The 20923-nt window shown below is 49.8% G+C and overlaps 1 protein-coding gene across 7 annotated transcripts in view; it reads left to right on the top strand.

Moving 5' to 3' along the window:
• Positions 1-20664, top strand: part of ATP9B (ATPase phospholipid transporting 9B (putative)) — a 668517-nt gene extending 647853 nt beyond the window's left edge. For all 7 annotated transcript variants that reach the window (XM_033934419.1, XM_033934424.1, XM_033934423.1 and 4 more), the window contains 2 exons: positions 180-383; positions 18884-20664. In XM_033934419.1, the coding sequence (XP_033790310.1) occupies positions 180-383; positions 18884-19020 (341 nt within the window). In that variant the 3' untranslated portion in view covers positions 19021-20664. The remainder of the gene's footprint in view (positions 1-179; positions 384-18883) is intronic.
• Positions 20665-20923: the final 259 nt, after the last annotated feature.

The raw sequence follows: 20923 nt of genomic DNA on the forward strand, positions 1-20923 counted from the left end.
TTGTAGGGCCTGTAAATGTTTTCTTGTTTCAAAATTAATTAATTGCTACGTTTATTTTCTAAAATGGAGCGATTATGTAAAAATCAGCAACATCTTCACATCTGCTTTGGTATGGATTTTCATACTAGCCACTGTACGAACCCGTTAAACATATAGAAATATGTGCTTTTGTCTTTCAGGTGGAATTCTTATGTATGGTGCATTGGTGCTTTTTGAGTCTGAATTTGTACATGTTGTTGCCATTTCATTTACTGCCCTGATCTTAACTGAGTTATTGATGGTTGCTCTTACCATACGGACATGGCACTGGTTAATGGTGGTAGCTGAATTCCTCAGTCTTGGCTGCTATGTGGCCTCCCTTGCTTTTCTAAATGAATATTTTGGTAAGTGAATACATAAACAGTTACCTTAGAAGATTGTACCTGTGGCATAAATTCTTCCCAAGAAGCCCCCACAGTCCAGGGGTGTCCCAAGGAAAAAGGTGCAGCTGAACATTTTCTAGTAGCTTATTTTTCAACAGTTTAAGGAGGTTTCAGGGCCATTACCGCTCAGCAGCCGCTAGCGTAGCTTTGTAAAACAGACCCTTAGTGCAGTGGAAACTATGGACTCCTTTAACTAAGCTGCGCTAGCGGTTTTAGCGTGCACTACACGCTAACGCCTCCATTGAGCTGGCGTTAGTTTTTTCACGTAGCGCGGGGATTAGCGTGTGCTAATCTGCAGCGCGCGCTAAAAACGCTACCACAGCTTAGTAAAAGGAGCCCCATGTATAAGATCTTAACCTTAAGTACCCAAAGCACTGGGTTTTAAAATCAGCTGACATTACCTTGCATTCATTGTTAATTGGCCCTCCTTAATGCTCAACCATCAGGTTTTGTAGTTACTGACAAGATGTTCTGCTATATAGAAAATTATTTTTTTTTTTAGAGATCTGAGACGGTGCGTCTACAATAGGCTTCTCAAACCAGTCTTCGGGACATACTCATCCAGTAAGAGTTTCAGGACATCCACGATGAATATGCATGAGATCAATTTACATGTGCTATCTCCATTGTATGTAAATGTATCTCAAGCATATTAACCTTGAGAAAAAAAACTCATGGTGAAAATGTGCACTGTTTCGAAATAGTGCTGGTTTAGTTGTAGCTTGAAATCTGCCTCAAGTTTCTAGGTACCAGCAATGTCCTCGATAAGCACATATACATGGATCCAACATAGAAAAAAAATTTTAAACTGTACTTCTTCAATATAAAACTTTTGTTGTATTGTACTATAGTACTGATGTTCTTGTATTCTGCTGAGAAGCAAATGAGCATAACCAGCACTGGATTCAGCTATATTATATTATATTTAGTCATGTAGCTCCTAGATCAGGGTGGTCAGACTTTTTACAGTGGGCCACATTAGTGGTTCTATTCTTCATTAGGGGCTGGGAGGTTCCCCTCAAAACTTTGCTTGAGAAAAAGGAAAGCAAGAACTCCTCTGGATGTAAAGCTTTAACTAAACTTTTTTGTCTCTTTAGATTCTTTGCTTCTTGTACAAATATGAAAAAGTTGATTTATCTACTGAATATGTAACTTTCTCATGTTTGTATAAAATATCACATTAATCAAAATTCTTCTTCTTTCAAGATTTCCATTCTACCCTTGCATTAACTTTACAACACACTAGCTTTTACAAAAATCCACCAAGAAAGGAGTGGCAACTCATATTAGCCTATAGAAGTTTATTAAAATTAATGGTGGAAGATCACAACCTGTATATGTATATTAAAAAAATCATTCTTTTTCAAACACAAAAGAATTTCTTATCCCAGGACAAGCAGGCATGATATTCTCACATGTGGGTGACGTCATCTACGGAGCCCCGGCGCGGACAGCTTTTCAAGCAAACTTGCTAGAAGTTTCAAGTTTGCACACTGCACCACGCATGTGCGTGCCTTCTGCCCACTAGAGGGCGCATCCCACCTCGTGGTCCTCAGTTCAAATTTTTCCGCGGAGCAAGAAAGCCCTGTGGATCTGAGCTCCAGTGTTTTTGCCTTCTAGCTGCCGCGTTTAGTTTGTTTATTGATCGGATTAATCGCGGTGCTGCTTTATTTTTCGTCCGTCTTAAAAAAAAAAAAAAAAAAAAAAAAAATAATAATTGTTTTTCGTTGGGCTCCGGGGGCTCCCGGAAGCCTGAGCCGGGGAACGTCGGTCGTTCCCGGCCTTCTTCTTTTTCTCGTCGATGTCCCGTCCTGTTACGGGATTCAAGAAATGCAGCCGGTGTGAGAGACTACTCTCCATCACCGACCCTCACCGGTGGTGCATTGTCTGTCTTGGGCCCGAACATCCAACAGCCTCGTGTGATCGCTGTGCTACCTTCCAGAACAGGGCCCTCCGTCGCCGTAAGGCCAGAATGGCGGAATTGTTCGCCGTCGACGCGCCGCCCAAGGCCTCGACGTCGGCCCCGGCTTCGGCCCCGGCCTTGACCTCGGCCTCGGCGTCCTCGGGGGCCTCGGCGTCGCCTCGGCCCTCATCTTCGAAGCCGTCGTCATCGAAGCCAGCTTCGGGTAAGTCCTCTGTTCCATCCCCTTCAGCAAAGAAGCCATCCTCGAGTCAGGCCAAAGCGGGTGGGTCGACCCCGGCCCCGCATCGGACCTCGACTCCGCACACCCCGAGGGAATACTCGAGACCGAGGTCGCCCTCCAGGGAGTGTGCCCCGGACTCGGAACTCCCCACCTTCGTGGGGATTCCGGCCTTCCAGGATCTCCTTCGAGCCTTGATCTCATCGGAGCTGTCGGGAGCCCTGGAAGTGCTGCAGCGTGCTGCGGGCCCGGCGACGTCGACCTCGGCCGGGGCGCCCTCGGCCTCGGAGGCCCCGGTCTCGGCTCCCTCGACCTCGGGAGCCCCGGCCTCGGCGACCTCGGTCTCGGGTATTGCGGCCCCGTCCACCTCGGTCTCGGCCCCGCCCCGGACCTCGACCTCGGGGGAGCCTCCTGAGCGCAGTGTCCGCCCAAAAGAAAAGTTCCGCAGAGTGCGCCGACTTTCCTCCTCGGCTTCGGGATCTTCCCCGGACGCCTCGCCCTCGAGGCGACCTCGGACGAGGCGCCGATCGAGGAAGCCTAAGCGACCCCGGGGCTCGCCTCGGCGCGATCGTTCCTCGTCGTTCGGGGGGCGAGGCGCTGCAGGTGTCGGAGTTGCGCCTCGATAATCCGAGGCTCCTCCGCTCACCTCGGGGAAAGTCTTCCCGCGCCGCCTCGCCGAGGAAACGGGAGAGGACCCCACGGACCCCGGGATCCTCCCCCAGGGACTCCCCTAGGAGGATGATTTCACCCTCCCCCTCGAGGGCCGTGGAGAGAGGATCCTGGGATTCAGGATCGGTTAGGAATCCTCAGTATTCCCATGAGGCCTCCCCCCGCTCCTCGGTGGGACGGTCGAGAACCCCGTCCCCCCAGGCTAGGCCGTCCTCCTTCTCATCTTTTGTCCAGGACATGGCCCAAGCCCTGGGGATTGACCTGATGGTAGGTTCCAAATATTCCAAGGAATTTCTAGAGGAACAGGACCTTCCCACTCCCCCTAGAGAGGTACCTAGACTCCCTCTCAACAGTGTCCTCCTGCAGACCTGGCTGAAGAACTTGTCGAGCCCTCTTACAGGCACGTCTGTCCCGTCAAAAATGGAATCAAAGTATAGGACGATTCCCCCGAAAGGGTTTGATAAGGCGCAGCTCTCCCACCAGTCCCTCCTGGTGGAATCTGCCCTTAAAAAATCACAGCCCTCACGGGTTTCTGCGGCGGTTCCACCCGGCAGGGAGGGGCGGACCCTGGACAAGTTTGGCCGTCGCCTCTATTCAAACACTCTGATGGCCACCAGAGTTCTAAATTACTCCTTCACCTTTTCCTCCTACTTGCGTGGGATGGTGAAGGACCTTCCTCAATATCGGAACTCGTTACCGGACTCCAAAAGAGCAGGATTCGATAAGTTTATGTCCAACCTGTCTCAATTGCGGTTGTACCTTTTCCATTCAGTGTACGACACCTTTGAGCTGGTTTCGAGGGTGTCGGCCCTCGCAGTGGCCATGCGCCGCTTGGCCTGGCTTCGCACCCTCGACATGGACCCAAACCTGCAGGAACGTCTTGCAGACCTGCCCTGTGTGGGGTCCGAGTTATTTGACGAGTCTTTGGAGGCGGCGACCAAACGGTTGTCGGAACAGGAACGCTCTTTAGCATCCCTGGTCCGCCCCAAACCTAGGCCCCCGCCACAGAAACCTTTCCGGCCTCCGCCGCGCCGGTACCCCCAGAAGTCGACCCCGTCCTTCTCAAGACCGCCTCCGAGACGTTCGTCTCAACGAGGCAGAGGGGGACAAACCCAAGCCCCGGCGCAGGGCCCTTCTAAGCCCGCGCCTTCCTTTTGACGGGCTGAGCGGACGGGGCGGGTTCCCCTCCGCACCTTCACCAGAACCCCTTCCTATCGGGGGGCGTCTTCGGTCCTTCCGGAAGGCATGGACCGCGATTACCTCAGACGCTTGGGTGCTCCGGATCGTCTCCGAAGGCTACTCGCTCAATTTTGTGTCCTCACCACCGGACAGTCCCCCAAGTTTAGCCTGGTGCAACCGGTCGCAACTACCGACCCTTCTGACCGAAGCCAAAGCTCTCCTGAAGCTTCGGGCGGTCGAGCCGGTCCCCAAGGACCAGTGGGGGACGGGATTTTACTCCCGTTACTTTTTGGTCCCAAAAAAGACCGGGGACATGCGCCCCATACTCGACCTCAGGAAGCTCAACAAATGCCTGGCCAGGGAGAAATTTCGAATGCTATCTCTCCCGGTCTTGTATCCTCTCTTGGAGGAAGGGGACTGGATGTGCTCCCTCGACTTGAAGGAAGCATATACCCATGTCCCGGTGCACCCCACCTGCCGAAAATTCTTACGATTCCAGGTGGGAGACCTACACCTCCAGTACAGAGTCCTGCCCTTCGGCCTGGCCGCGTCCCCACGAGTATTCACGAAGTGCATGGTAGTAGTGGCGGCAGCCCTGAGGTCTCGCGGGCTCCACGTGTTCCCTTACCTGGACGACTGGCTCATCAAAGCCCCGACCAGGGAGGAGGTTATCTCAGCGACCCGACAGTCTATTGCCTTCCTGCAAACCCTCGGATTCGAGATAAACTTTCCAAAGTCTCAGTTGAGGCCGGCTCAGTCTCTTCAATTCATAGGTGCGGTGCTGGACACGGTGCGCCTGCGCTCCTACCTTCCGACCCAACGGTTGGAAGTCTTGGTACGGATGAGCCGCCAGGTCTCTCAACTACCAAGGGTGTCGGCCAAGCGCATGATGATGCTGCTCGGCCATATGGCCTCGACGGTACACGTCACGCCATTTGCGAGGCTGCATCTGAGGATCCCTCAGTATACACTCGCATCACAATGGCGCCAGGAGTGCGATCCGGAGTCGCGCCTCATTTCGGTGACTCCGCTTTTGCGGAAATCGCTAAGTTGGTGGACAGACTCTTCAAATCTGTCCACGGGACTAATGTTTCGCACTCCCCCATTTCGCAAGGTTCTGACCACGGACTCCTCGGACTACGCGTGGGGAGCCCACCTCGACGGTCTTCGCACACAGGGCCTGTGGTCGGCGGAGGACCGTCGCTGTCACATCAACGTGCTAGAGCTTCGGGCCATCTTCCTAGCACTTCGAGCCTTCGTTCACGTAGTACAGGACCAGGTGGTCCTCGTCCGCACGGACAACCAAGTAGCAATGTACTATGTGAACAAACAGGGGGGAACGGGGTCGTGGCCCCTCTGCTCCGAGGCCCTTCGCCTCTGGGAGTGGGCGGCCTCCCGGAACATCTTCCTCCGGGCGGTCTACATCCAGGGGGAACTGAATTGTCTGGCGGACAAACTCAGTCGACTCCTGCAACCCCACGAGTGGACTCTACACTCAGCAGTTCTGCACGAGGTCTTCGCTCGCTGGGGAACGCCACAGGTAGATCTGTTCGCCTCTCCGGAGGCACACAAACTACCACTATATTGTTCTCGGATGTACTCGCGGGATCGTCTGGAGGCGGATGCCTTCCTTCTCGATTGGGACGGGAAGTTCCTCTATGCATTCCCTCCTTTCCCTCTGATCATGCGAACGTTGGTACACCTCAGATCGTCCACGGCCACGATGATTCTCATAGCTCCTCGGTGGCCGCGTCAGAACTGGTTCTCCCTACTGCTCCAACTCAGCGCCAGGGAACCCCTTCTTCTGCCTGTCGGTCCTTCTCTGCTATCTCAGAATCAAGGATCCATGTTACATCCCAATCTGCAGTCATTGCACCTGACAGCTTGGTTTCTTGTTCCCTGACCCCTCCGGACCTGTCTCAATCAGTGAGGGAAGTGCTGGAAGCCTCCCGCAAGATCTCGACGAGGCTTTGCTATTCGCAGAAATGGACCAGGTTTTCCACCTGGTGCTCTTCTTTCCTCCTGGACCCGGTATCGGCCCCGGTACCCTCGGTTCTGGACTACTTATTCCATTTGTCGCGCTCTGGCCTGAAAACCACTTCGGTGCGTGTCCATCTTAGTGCGATTTCCGCCTTCCACCAACACCTGGATGGACGCCCTCTGTCTCTCCATCCCTTGGTGACACGCTTCATGAAAGGATTACTCAGGGTTTGTCCCCCGCTCAAACCTCCCCCAGTCGTATGGAATTTGAATGTGGTTTTAGCTCAACTGATGAAACCACCCTTTGAGCCACTCAACAAGTCCCTCTTGAAATTTCTGACTTGGAAGGTGGTGTTTCTGATTGCCCTCACCTCCGCTAGGCGGATTGGGGAACTACAAGCCTTGGTTGCGGACCCACCCTTCACCGTATTCCATCATGACAAGGTGGTCCTCCGCACCCATCCTAAGTTTGTCCCGAAGGTTGTTTCTGATTTCCACCTCAATCAGTCCATTGTCCTTCCTGTGTTCTTCCCTAAGCCCCACTCCCATCCTGGCGAGACGGCGCTTCACACGCTTGACTGTAAGAGGGCGTTGGCATTTTACCTTCAACGCACCAAGTCCCATCGGAAGGTCCCGCAATTATTCTTGTCCTTCGATCCCAATCGATTAGGGCACCCAGTTTCCAAGCGCACTCTGTCTAACTGGTTGGCGGCGTGCATCTCCCTTTGCTATACTCAGGCTGGCCTTCCTCCCCCGGGTCGAGTCACGGGGCACAAGGTCCGAGCAATGGCAGCTTCGATAGCCTTCCTCCGTTCCACCCCGATGGAAGACATATGTAAGGCTGCCACTTGGTCTTCGGTTCATACATTCACCTCTCACTACTGTCTGGACACTCTGTCCAGGAGTGACGGCCGGTTTGGCCAGTCAGTTTTACAAAATCTGTTTTCTTAAAATTGCCATCCTCCCACCTGCCCTTTTTGGTTTGGCTTGGAGGTCACCCACATGTGAGAATATCATGCCTGCTTGTCCTGGGATAAAGCACAGTTACTTACCGTAACAGGTGTTATCCAGGGACAGCAGGCATATATTCTCACAACCCGCCCACCTCCCCGGGGATGGCTTCTAAGCTAGTTATGGAACTGAGGACCACGAGGTGGGATGCGCCCTCTAGTGGGCAGAAGGCACGCACATGCGTGGTGCAGTGTGCAAACTTGAAACTTCTAGCAAGTTTGCTTGAAAAGCTGTCCGCGCCGGGGCTCCGTAGATGACGTCACCCACATGTGAGAATATATGCCTGCTGTCCCTGGATAACACCTGTTACGGTAAGTAACTGTGCTTTTTCTACTGTCCTAAAGATAGATTGATATAGGTCTCATCTTTTGCAGTAGTAACTCAAGATGAGTTACATTTGGGGTACATTAAGGTACACTAGGTATTTCCCTATCCACAGAGGACTCTGAGGGGCCCTTATACTAAAGTGCACAAAAATTTGCAGTTAACGTGTTTTTACATGGTATTTTACTGCAGGTTAGCTGCAAATTTTATGCAACTCTTTTTGAGGGCTTTTCCACTTTTTGTTTTTTTGCAGATCATTTTCTAATATTACCTTTAGTGTGTGATGACTGCAGAGATACTAAGGGCTAGATGCACTAAAGTCAGCGATCATCTGATGCACAAAACGGCTCACTGTATGTTTTTCCCCTTGATCGCCCATTTTCTGATCTGGCCATGCAAATTAGCTAAAACACCATGCAAGGTAGCCAAGCGATTGATGCACAAGAGTCACTTGGCTATGCAGAAAAACAGAGGGTTTAGCTATCAGAAAAAAACGACTGGTCTAGTCCTGTCGGTAACTGTGTTACCAACAGGTCTGCCTGACTTTTTTTCATTTTTTTTCAGTGGCACAGATATTGTGCAGCCTTCCCCAACAACCCCCCCCATGAACCGGCACCGCGATTCCCCACCCCCAACGGCAGCGAAAATGGCAAGAGGGATGCCTACTCCCTCCTGCCTGGACAAATACCTATGCGCCATGCCCCCACCTGGTCCTGGACCCTCCTTCCACACCACTGTCCCCTCATCATCCTCTACCCTCCCCCTTTCTCCCCCCCAATAAACAGGAGTGTTGCCTATTCCCTCCTGCCGCTAGATGCACTTCTAAACCCCCATCCCCACTCCCCTAACTTCCCATACCTTTGGTAGACATTGGGAGCTGGAGGGAAGCATGGTCCCTCCAGCTCCAAGGCCCGCATGTGGAAAATGAAGGGCTTTTCCCTCCCTTGTGCACCATGTGTAGGTTTGCCAGACGTCCGGATTTCACCAGATATGTCCTCCTTTTGAGGATATGTTCGGGGATTCGGACGGCTTTTCAAAACCGACACTTTGTCCAGATTTTGAAAAGCCTCCTCAAATCGTTTCGGGCAAGGAGGAAGTCCGTGCCTAGACCCTCCGGGTAGGTAGGAAATCAGGCCCCCTAGACCCGAATATAAGGTCTAGGGGGCCTGCCCATATAATGCCCATATAAGGCCTGCCCATTCCCGCCCTATAATGCCCTAATCCCGCCCCCAGTCCCAACCCTGCTGCCTGCTCTTGTTGAGCAGAGAGGAAGTCCGTGCATGCGCAGATTTCCTCCTTGCCCGACAAGAGCAGGCAGCTGGAGGTGGGACTGGGGGCAGGATTAGGGCATTACAGGGCAGGGATGGGCAGGCCTGGGGGTGGGTCTAGGGGGAGTCCGGATTTTCCAATTGGAAAATCTGGCAACCATGAAGAGGAGCCTAAGGCCCTGGCAGTGCATCGATCGCCTGGCCAGAATCAGTCCAAGAATCAGACAACAGCAATCCAGTCAGTATTACCGATTGACTTTAGTGCATCTAACCATAAGTGCTCCCTTGTCAAATCTGTATTAGTTATTTAGGCCCGGTTCTCTAAATGGCGCCATTATCAGTAGCCACGTTAAAACTGACCACTGATCGCGAATCAATCACGTGACAGCTCCAGAAATGTAGGTCAGGGTTTTGAAGGCCTACATTTCCACCGCCGACCTTTGATGTGAATCACACCTCTGGAGGCACCTATGGGACTTAACTTAGGTGCCAGTAGGGAAATAACATCATATTTGTTTTTGCTTGTATTGTTCCTTCAAATAATTTTAAATGAAAATATTGAATTTAAAGACATGTAAGACATCAAAGGTTTATAAAACCCTGAGTTGAAAGGAAATATAGAAACATGACAGCAGATAAGGGCCAAATGGCCCATCCAGTCTGCCCAACTGCAGCATCCACTATCTCCTCCTCTGCCTAAGAGATCCCACGTGCTATCCCACACTTTCTTTAATTCAGACACAGTCTTTCTCTCCACCACCTCTACCAGGAAACTATTCCACACATCTACCACCCTTTCTGTAAAAAAGAATTATCCCAGGACAAGCAGGCATGATATTCTCACATGTGGGTGACATCATCTACGGAGCCCCAGTGCGGACAGCTTTTCAAGCAAACTTGATTGAAGTTTCAAGTTTGCACACTGCACCACGCATGTGCTAGCCTTCTTGCCCACTAGAGGGCGCATCCCCACCTCGTGGTCCTCAGTTCAATTTCATCCGCGGAGCCAGAAGCCCTGTGGAAAATTGTGCTCGTGTTTGCCTTCTGTCGCCGCGGCTGTGTACGGAATTTCGACGCGGTCGCTGCGTTTTCTTTTGTTTCTTTTCTTGTCTTTCGTTTTTGTAAAAAAAAAAAAAATTGTGTTTTTTCCGATCGCTCCGGGGGCTCCCGGTAGCCGTGGCCGAGGAACCTCGTGTGTTCCCGGCCTCGTTTTGGGCCCATGTCCCGGCCTGTAACGGGATTTAAAAAGTGTGGTCGGTGTGACCGACTTTTGTCGATCACAGACCCTCACGGGTGCTGTTTAAGGTGCTTGGGGCCCCAACAACCGACAGCATCGTGTGCTGAGTGTGCCCCCTTCCAGAAAAGGGCTCTCACATGCCGCAAGGCCCGCATGGCGGAACTTTTCGCCGTCGAGACCCCGACGGGGAAGGCCTCGAGTTCGGCCTCGGCTTCGGCCCCGGCCTCGACCTCGGCATCGGGTCCCTCTGCTTCACCTTCGCTGCCTTCGAAGCCGGTTGCCTCGTCCAAGCAGGCCTCGGGTAAGTCTCCACTTCCCTCCTCAGCTCCAGGATCAGCCAGGAAGCCATCCTCGGGCTCCTCGACGGTGGGGGGGTCTGCCTCCGCCCAGCCCAAGGTGTCCAAGTCGATAGCCCCGAGGGAATACTCGAGACCGAGGTCGCCCTCTGAGGAGCGTCGACAGGTGTTGCCGCCGGGGATGACAATCCCGGCATTCCAGGACTTGCTCCGGGCGTTAATCGCCTCGGAGCTGTCCGGGGCCATTGAGCACCTGCAGCAGGCTTCAGCCTCGACTGCTTCGGTCTCGGCGGCCCCGCAGGTGGCGACCTCGGCCTCGGGTACCGGGGCTTCAGCTCCCGAGGCACCCTCGGCCTCGACCTCGGCGTTCCCCTCGGACCCGACCTCGATGGGTCAGCCTGAGTGTAGAGTGCAGTCCCGGGACAAGCTGCGCCGGGTGCGGAGGATCTCGTCTACCTCGTCCTCGAGGTCCTCGCGGGGCTCCTCGCCTTCGGGCAAGCCTCGGGCGAGGCGCCAGCCGAAGAAGGCCAAGCGGTCTCGGGCCTCGCCTCGGAGGCGCGGTTGCTCGACGCCGCCCGGGGGCGAGACCTTACGGGTCGAGGAACTCCGCCTCGATAACCCAAATCTTTTGTGGTCCCCGATCGGGGAGAGTTCCCGTGCCTCCTCGCCGGGGCGGAAGGGACGGGCCTCGATACCCCGCACCCCGGGGGGTTCCCCCAGGGGTTCCTTCAGGCGGGGCTCGGTCCCCGACCCCTTCGAGGTCACGGGACCGTGCCTCGTGGGGATCGGGATCCGGTAGGGAGCCGAGGTACTCCCTCCAGGCCTCTCCTTTCGGCTCGGCGGGGAGATCTCGGACACCCTCTCCGCCTGCAAGAACTTCTTCTTTTTCAAAGTTCGTGCATGATATGGCGAGGGCTTTGGGGGTGGACCTGTTGGCGGGTTCCCATTATACTAAAGAATTTTTGGAGGAGCAGGATCTTCCTGCTCCCCCACGGGAATCCCCTCGCCTCCCGCTGAACAAGGTCCTCCATCAGACCTTTCTACGGAATTTGGAAGCCCCTCTTACAGTCGCGGTAGTGCCCACCAAGATGGAATCAAAATACCGGACTATTCCCCCTAAGGGGTTTGACAAGGGGCAACTCTCGCACCAATCGCTCCTGGTGGAGTCGGCGCTTAAGAGGTCGCAACCTTCAAGGGTCTCTGCTGCGGTCCCGCCTGGGAGGGAAGGTCGGACCCTCGATAAATTTGGCCGTCGCCTTTATGCGAATTCTCTGATGGCGACGAGGGTCCTGAATTATGCTTTTTCCTATTCGTCATACTTAAGAGCAATGGTGAAGGACCTACCCGGTTTCCAGGAGGTGATCCCGGATTCTCATAGGGACAGGTTCGCCACCTTTATGTCGAACCTTTCCCAACTGCGCCTGTATCTGTTCCATGCGGTATACGACGCATTAGAACTCGCCTCGAGGGTATCGGCCTGTGCTGTAGCTATGCGCTGGCTGGCGTGGCTGCGTACCCTCGAGATGGACCCCAACCTGCAGGAGCGCTTGGCGAATTTGCCCTGCGTGGGGTCGGAGTTGTTCAACGACACCTTGGAGGCGGCAACCAAGAGGCTTTCGGACCAAGAGCGCTCTCTAGCCTCCCTGGTGCGTCCCAAGCCTAAGGCCACGCCGCAAAGGGCTTTTCGGCAGCCCCCTAGGCGGTACCCCCAGAAAACTACGCCGGCGCATGGGTGCTCCGGACCGTCTCAGAGGGCTATTCGCTCAACTTCTCCGTGCAGCCTCCAGACATGCCACCCGGAGCTTGCCCGCCCAATCGGAGCCAGTTGGCCCTTCTCCTGGATGAAGCCAGGGCATTGTTGAGCCTTCGAGCAGTCGAATTGGTGCCTCGCGACCAGAAGGGCCGGGGGTTTTACTCCCGTTACTTTTTGGTCCCAAAGAAGACCGGGGACTTGCGCCCCATTTTGGACCTCCGGAAGCTCAACAAGTTCCTGGTCCGGGAGAAGTTCCGTATGTTATCGCTTCCGATTTTATATCCTCTGCTGGAGGAGGGGGATTGGATGTGCTCCCTGGACTTGAAGGAGGCGTATACCCATGTTCCGGTGCATCCCGCCTTTCGCAAGTTTTTAAGATTCCAAGTGGGAGAGTTACACCTCCAGTACCGGGTCCTCCCTTTCGGCCTGGCTTCGTCCCCTCGAGTGTTCACAAAGTGTATGGTGGTGGTCGCGGCTGCCCTGCACTCGCGGGGGCTGCAGGTCTTTCCCTACCTGGACGATTGGCTGATCAAGGCTCCGACCAGGGAGGGAGTTATTTCAGCGACCCATCAGACTATCTCACTTCTTCAGGGTTTAGGGTTCGAGGTGAACTTTCCCAAGTCTCACTTGTGCCCGGCTCAATCCCTCCAGTTTATAGGAGCCGTGCTGGACACGGTTCTCCTCCGAGCGTTCCTCCCCCCTCCTCGGTTGGAGGCACTGCGTCGATTGAGTCGTCAGGTCTCGCTGATGCCTGTAGTATCGGCTCAGCGCATGATGGTTCTTCTGGGTCACATGGCATCGACGGTCCAGGTGACGCCGTTCGCCCGATTACATCTGAGGCTTCCTCAGTGGACTTTGGCCTCGCAGTGGCGTCAGGATCGCGACCCAATATCTCGTCCAATAACGGTGACTCCTTCTTTGAGACGCTCGCTCCGTTGGTGGACCAACTCTTCCAATCTTTCCGGGGGTTTGCTCTTTCGCGTTCCTCCGCATCGCAAAGTCCTGACCACGGACTCTTCGGAGTATGCGTGGGGGGCACATCTCGACGGTCTTCGAACGCAGGGTCTATGGTCGGCCGAGGACCGTCTTTGTCACATCAATGTGTTGGAGCTTCGTGCCATTTTTCTGGCTGCTCGAGCTTTCTGTCACCTCCTGCACGATCAAGTAGTGCTAGTCAGGACAGACAACCAGGTGGCCATGTATTATGTAAACAAGCAAGGGGGGACGGGCTCTTGGCCTCTGTGCCAGGAAGCCCTGCACCTTTGGGAATGGGCAGTCTCTCAGAACATATTCCTGCGTGCGGTTTACATTCAGGGAGAGAGGAACTGTCTGGCAGACAAACTCAGTCGTCTTCTCCAGCCGCACGAGTGGTCGCTGAACTCCCGGGTTCTACGCGAGGTCTTCAACTGCTGGGGGAATCCTCAGGTGGATCTGTTTGCCTCACCGGAGACTCACAAACTGCCCCTCTACTGTTCTCGGATGTACTCCCGGGACCGTCTCGAGGCCGATGCCTTTCTTCTCGACTGGGAGGGGAGGTTCCTTTATGCGTTCCCTCCTTTTCCTCTGATCTTGAGAACGCTGGTGCATCTCAAATCGACCGGAGCCACTATGATTCTCATTGCGCCTCGTTGGCCCAGACAGCACTGGTTTTCCCTGCTTCTTCAACTCAGTGTCAGGGAACCTCTGCTACTGCCTGTCTTTCCCTCTCTGCTGTCTCAGAGTCGGGGTTCGCTGTTACATCCCAATCTTCAGTCTTTACATCTGACCGCTTGGTTCCTTTCCCCTTGACTTCGGTTCCTGTTTCTCAGTCAGTGAGGGAGATTTTGGAGGCCTCGCGAAAAGTCTCGACTAGGCTTTGTTATTCCCAGAAGTGGACCAGATTTTCATCCTGGTGCTCCTCGAACCACCTGGACCCGAGTTCGGTTCCCGTGTCTTCGGTGCTGGAATATCTGTTGCATCTGTCGAATTCTGGTCTGAAAACGACTTCCATTCGAGTGCATCTCAGTGCCATTGCGGCATTCCATCAACATCTCGAGGGTCGTTCCCTCTCTCTTCATCCTCTGGTTTCTCGTTTCATGAGGGGTCTTGTGAATGTCCATCCTCCTCTGAAACCTCCTCCTGTGAGTTGGGATCTTAATGTGGTCTTAGCTCAACTGATGAAGCCGCCTTTTGAGCCTATCGACAAATCTCATCTTAAGTTTCTAACTTGGAAAGTAGTCTTTTTGATTGCGCTCACGTCCGCTCGTCGGATTAGCGAGCTGCAGTCTTTGGTTGCGGATCCTCCTTTCACTGTGTTTCATCATGACAAGGTGGTTCTTCGCACCCATCCTAAATTTTTGCCTAAGGTTGTGTCTGATTTCCACCTCAATCAGTCCATTGTTCTTCCGGTATTTTTCCCGAAGCCCCACTCTCATCCTGGTGAGGCGGCGCTTCACACGCTTGACTGTAAGAGGGCATTGGCCTTTTATCTCCAACGTACTAAGTCTCCTCGGAAGGTTCCTCAATTGTTTTTGTCCTTTGATCCTAATAGGGTAGGACATCCTGTTTCCAAGCGTACCTTGTCCAACTGGTTAGCTGCTTGTATTTCCTTTTGCTACGCTCAGGCTGGTCTCCCGCTCTCGGGTCGAGTCACGGGGCATAAGGTCCGAGCGATGGCAGCTTCGGTTGCTTTCCTCCGATCCACGCCTATGGAGGACATATGTAAAGCTGCCACTTGGTCTTCGGTTCATACGTTCACCTCTCACTACTGTCTGGACACTTTGTCCAGAAGTGACGGCCGGTTTGGCCAGTCGGTGTTACGTAACCTGTTTTCCTAAATTGCCATCCTCCCACCTACCCTTTTTTTTTGGTTGGCTTGGAGGTCACCCACATGTGAGAATATCATGCCTGCTTGTCCTGGGATAAAGCACAGTTACTTACCGTAACAGGTGTTATCCAGGGACAGCAGGCATATATTCTCACAACCCGCCCACCTCCCCGGGGATGGCTTCTTTGCTTGATATGGAACTGAGGACCACGAGGTGGGGATGCGCCCTCTAGTGGGCAAGAAGGCTAGCACATGCGTGGTGCAGTGTGCAAACTTGAAACTTCAATCAAGTTTGCTTGAAAAGCTGTCCGCGCTGGGGCTCCGTAGATGACGTCACCCACATGTGAGAATATATGCCTGCTGTCCCTGGATAACACCTGTTACGGTAAGTAACTGTGCTTTTCCTTAGATTACTCCTGAGCCTATCACTCTTAACTTCATCCTATTCCCTCTCATTCTGGAGTTTTCCTTCATTTGAAAAAGACTCACCTCCTGTTCATTAATTCCACGGAGATATTTAAATGTCTTCTCTTCCCTTTCTTCCAGAGTGCCGTATATACTCAAATATAAGACAATCCAAATATAAGTCAAGGTACCCCTTTCCCCTCCAAAAAGGAGGAAAAAAGGTTGACTCGAATATAAGCCAGTGGGGTTAATATTCATGTGATCTGCCCTGCCAGGATCTGCACCCAGCCCCCCTCACTCCCTGCCAGGCTCTGCACCTAACCCCCCTCACTCCCTGCCCTGCCAGTCTCTCCACCCTGTTCCCCCTCCTTCCTTGCCAGACTTTCCACCTTGTCTCCCCTCCCTCCCTGCCAGGCTCTGCATCCTGTCTTACCTTCCTGCCTTGTACCCTATCCCCCCTCTCTCCCGATGTCCTGGAAGCCTTCACTGAACCTGCTGTATGACCTGGTGATCCAGTGGTAGGCTGGGACAGGAGTGATCCCTCCTGTCCCAGCTGACTCTGACAATTTTTTTACCTCCCTCCCACTTCTTCCCGTATACCATTTTGAATCCCTGGTAGTCCAGCAGTGTACCGGGCAGGTGCGAGCTTTCCGTGCTCCTGTCCCGTGCTGAGCTCCTTCCTTAATGGCTGCCTCGAGTTCTCGCAGCCCAGCGGTGTAACAGGCATGGGCGAGCTATTTGCGCTCCTGCCCTCCCTGAGTCGCTCCCTAAATGGTTGCACCAGTTCTCACAAGTCTCACAAGAACTGCTGGCAGCCATTCAGCGAGCGGCTCAGCACCAAGTAGGCGTGCAAAAAGCTCACTCCTGCCCGGTACATCACTGGACTGCAAGAGCTCACAGCAGCCATTCAGAGGGGCTCAGTATGGGAGAGGCACGCAGAAAGCTCGCTCATGCCAGGTACACCGCCGGACTGCCAGGGATTCAAAAAGGTACATGGGGGGGGGGGGAGGCAGGAGGGAGGTAAAAATATTGTCAGAGTCAGCCAGGGCAGGAGAAGGAAGAGATCCCTCCTGTTCCAGCCCATCAGGTCAACTGGCAGGCAGGCAGAAGCAAGTGGGCACTGACCCAAATATAAGCAGAGACCCCGATTTTTGGGCCATATTTTTGCCCAAAAATGTCACCTTATATTCGAGTATATATGGTACACATAATGAGGTATCTAAGTCTCTCCCTATATACCTCATGACAAAGACCACTAATCAATTTTGTAGCAGCCCTCTGGACTTACTCTATCCTATTTATATCTTTTTTGAAAGTGCAGTAAACATTTCCTTATCAGTTTGTAGACAAACAGGGACTTGGAAGTAAAGGATATATGAATGCATAGAAAATATAAGTAATTGGAAATAGTCTAAAGAGCTAGATATGGTTTCAATTTAAATTTGTAGAAATGGATTATATGTGTCATGTTTATTGTCTTCTACATATTTGCTGAGTTAATTGTAACTCCGTATAAACATACACACATTCACTTCTGGGTTTGATCTTGGCATTTCAAATTCTTGTCTTGAAAAACACATGCAGGTCTGGTTTTCAAAGACATGCTTGTAATATTTTTGCATGCACTGCTCCCATGATGTACAAATACATTTGGGGCTGGATTGTATAAATGGCATTATTATCAGAGTGTCAATCACACAACGGCGCTGTTTACAGAATCACAGCTTTTGTCAAAGGTAGGTGCCAGAAATGTAAACCAAGGTTTTAAAGGCCTACCTTTGACAAGAATCATGTCTACGGAGGCGCCTTAGAGCACCTAAGGTTGTTTCCAGCGTTAACCGTGCCTACTTCAGCCTTAGTCGTTTTAAGGCACCTCCGTAGATACGATGAACATGCCATTTTTCCAGGTGACTGTACTATTACTACTACTATTAATTATTTCTATAGCTCTACCAGACATTCGCAGCGCTGTACGGAGACAGACCCTGCTCGAAGAAACTTACACTACAAACAGACTTTTTTTTTTTAAATGATTTTTGAATTGTTTTTAAATGGCTTTACCAATTAAGTTAGGCACCTAACTTGAGGCACTGTTTATAGCATATGGACCTTAATGCTTACCCATAATGAATTACTTGTAACCATGTCTGTGGCTGACTACCCCTCAGTTACACTGCATGACATTTTCTACACGGTAGAGATCAAGGAGCTGTGCATTTAAGGTGTTTTGCGCAGGATATGCTGAACTGAATAATTACAAAAACAGAGACTTCTGCTTCAATATTTGGATATTTTCTAACAAAGATTTTCTGGCTTCCTATAATGACTTCCTGTTGGCTTAGGTTGTCTTCCCCAACTTGCAGTAACAGAATGCAGTAGATTCCATCCTTCCTTGTCATGTTCATAAAGTTTTGCTTACTAAAGTAAGTTCTGAGAAACTCTATTGTTAATTCAGAACATTAGTGCTTCAGTGGTGGGATAGTTTTCTGCTATTAGGAAGAGATTTGGGAGTCTGATTACAATATAGGGCTTCTTTTGTCAAGGCGTTAAGGATTGAATGGGCTTCATTGCATTTGACGCGTGGCATTCACTACCGCGGCTTGATTAAAGAGGCCCATAGATTCTCTTGTATTTCTTTAGGCTCATCACTTTCTATTTGTTTTTGATTAGAGATAACTGAATTGAGTCCAGTGGTGTTATTACATAGACAGATTATGTTGATTTATTTCTGTTTATCTAGTAGCCTTATGTTATGCTGAGTAAAATATGCTTTATGATTTCTTTATTTCTTTAAAATATTTATAATCTGCGTAATGTCTAAGCAGCTCACAATAATTATGCATAATATTTTAAAAACATAACACATCTCTCAATTATATAAAATAAAAAATAAAACAGAATAAAAAATCTTCATCTTACATTCTTTTCAAGAATGAATTCCATCTTACAAAGCGATAAGAAGCTTGAACAAAGAAATGAGTTTTTAGCAATTTTCTAAACTGTAACACATCTCTACAAAGTTGTAAAGCTCCCGATATTTCATTCCATAAGACTGGGTTCACAATAGAGAAACAGGACTTCATTTTACTTCCTCCCTTTTAAGCACATCCAATAGTAAACAATTTTCTGATCTCAACGTTCTAGTCAGCCTATACAGTATCAAACATTTTAGCAGATCGTCAAGTAAAGTGGCATAAATTCCCTGCTAAACAAATTTCAGAATTTGAAATTGTACATGGAAGCAAATTGGCAACCAACAAAGCTTCTTTAAAATTAGAGAAATGTGTTCAAAACAGGATATCCCCATCAAGATCCTAGCTCTGAACCATCTGCAAAGCTTTTAATAATTTGTATCTCTTATTTATGTTTTCTTAACTTTTTTTTTATTGCAGATGTTGCCTTTATCATGACTGTGACCTTCCTGTGGAAAGTGTCAGCCATCACTGTTGTAAGCTGTCTTCCACTTTACATAATCAAGTACTTAAAGCGCAAATTTTCACCTCCAAGTTATTCAAAGCTTACCTCATAGAAATAGTTGTATGCCTACAGTTTTCTATATATTGAACTTGAGCTGGAATATGCTCAAATTACCCCTACTGTGCTTCAATGAATGCATTTTGTGATGGACTTTTGGCAGAAAAATGCAAAATGGAATTAAAATCGAGCACAAAAGAGGACACGTCATACAGGTGATACAGAGGACTAACTGTTAATAATGAAAGTTACCATGTCAACAAAAATATTTTCTTGATCACCAATGATTAACTTTTCCCCATCATGATACAATTGCATATTAAGGCTGGGTTTTTTTTTGGTTTTTTTTTATTTTTAATTGTAAGCCTCTTTTCAGTACTTTATTGCCATCACAATGGAATTTTGCCTGGTGCAATATTCTTTTGCAAATTAGCTCAAAAACATATTGAATATACTGTAAGAGTTGGCTAGCAGATTCCAGTAAAATCATTCCTTCACATCACAATATAGAAGAAGTCATTTCTTCATAGAGTATAAGAAAATCTAGAAGCTGTACATGCTCTAGTGTGTATGTGCTGCTTACTTGTACGTATATCTCTGTAACAAAACCTTGATAAATATGCACTATTTAAATTAATGTACACCTGTGGACATTGATGTCAACATAGCACAGTATTACTGTAGGAGCTGTCGTCCTTTTCTGTACTTTTGGTTCATGCCTCAAGAAATATCTATAGATATGCAGTCTCTTAACATTGGCAGCAGTTCCTCCAATGCACATTGCAGACAAGATTGCCCAGAACCTAATGATATGTCTGTACATAATATCATTGCAGCTACTGATTTGTATGGATCTTCAAAGATGTTTAAAATCTTCTTGTCCATTTTATAATTGTTAAACTGCATTCCAGTGGTTTCACGGTGCATCTCTATATATCAGGTGTCTAGTAGACTTCACATTAGCTGATGTTTAAATTGCCTTGTAATCTGTAGGTTACTCAGGTACAGCAAAATGATAAACATTTTATTCATGTGATATTAGACAAATTCTTCATCTTCCATTAGTGTTTTGTTTTTCCGAATCGACCCTAGGATTTCTGTTGAATGCAACTGTTGCAGCCTTTACTATTTGTACCCAATGATGAAATGCAGCCTAAAAGGTCCTATCACAGATCAATGTACTGTACGGTGATACAGGATAAGTCTTTTTGGTTTTCATTGTGGTATGTTTCAATAGAAAAATTAAAAATTTTATTGGACATAGAATATTGTCAGCCAAGGGAGACAAAAAAATAGTCTCTCCTATTTTGCACATTGTTTACAAAAGTTTTCTTGATGATGATTTTCTGTAATCAAAGACACTTTATAATTTATTTTAAGCATGGTACCAGGATTCTTAACCAAACCAATTTTTTCTTTGGTTGAATAATGGACTGTTTCTGTGGGCATCAACTTTTGTTTTGGGCAGTATATGGTATTATACACAGATCCCATTCTAGTGCCTGAAAACATACCCTTGATAACATTATTATTCCTGGATGTGTGAAGTTTAATCATAGGCTAATTTCCTTTAACAATATTCTGTGGAACCCTTTGGACTGTACTCCCCTTTATTTTGTTTTGTTTGATGTGCTTATATCTGCTTTTTAATTGAAAATTTCTTTGATTATTCTAGCAATAAAACCTGATTTCTACCAAATGGTGGTGTGCTTTGTCTGTGTGTTATATCTCAGCTGCACAGATAACATGCTTGTTCAGAGTTTGGACTCAGCTTGTGAAAATACAGAATTGGAAACTGTGGTCATTTCCCACAAGATGTCACTGTTTGCCTGCTAAGTCCTTCAAGGAGCATTCAGTCATTCTATATGACATTTACCAAACTCTTTTGAAATGGTATTTTCAGGTTTGTGCGGGCTTTCCTTTCATTGTATTAGTACAGTATTAATTCTGCTACAACA

The sequence above is a fragment of the Geotrypetes seraphini genome, chromosome 2, assembly GCF_902459505.1.
Source record: "Geotrypetes seraphini chromosome 2, aGeoSer1.1, whole genome shotgun sequence".
In the NCBI taxonomy this organism is placed as follows: Eukaryota; Metazoa; Chordata; class Amphibia; order Gymnophiona; family Dermophiidae; genus Geotrypetes; species Geotrypetes seraphini.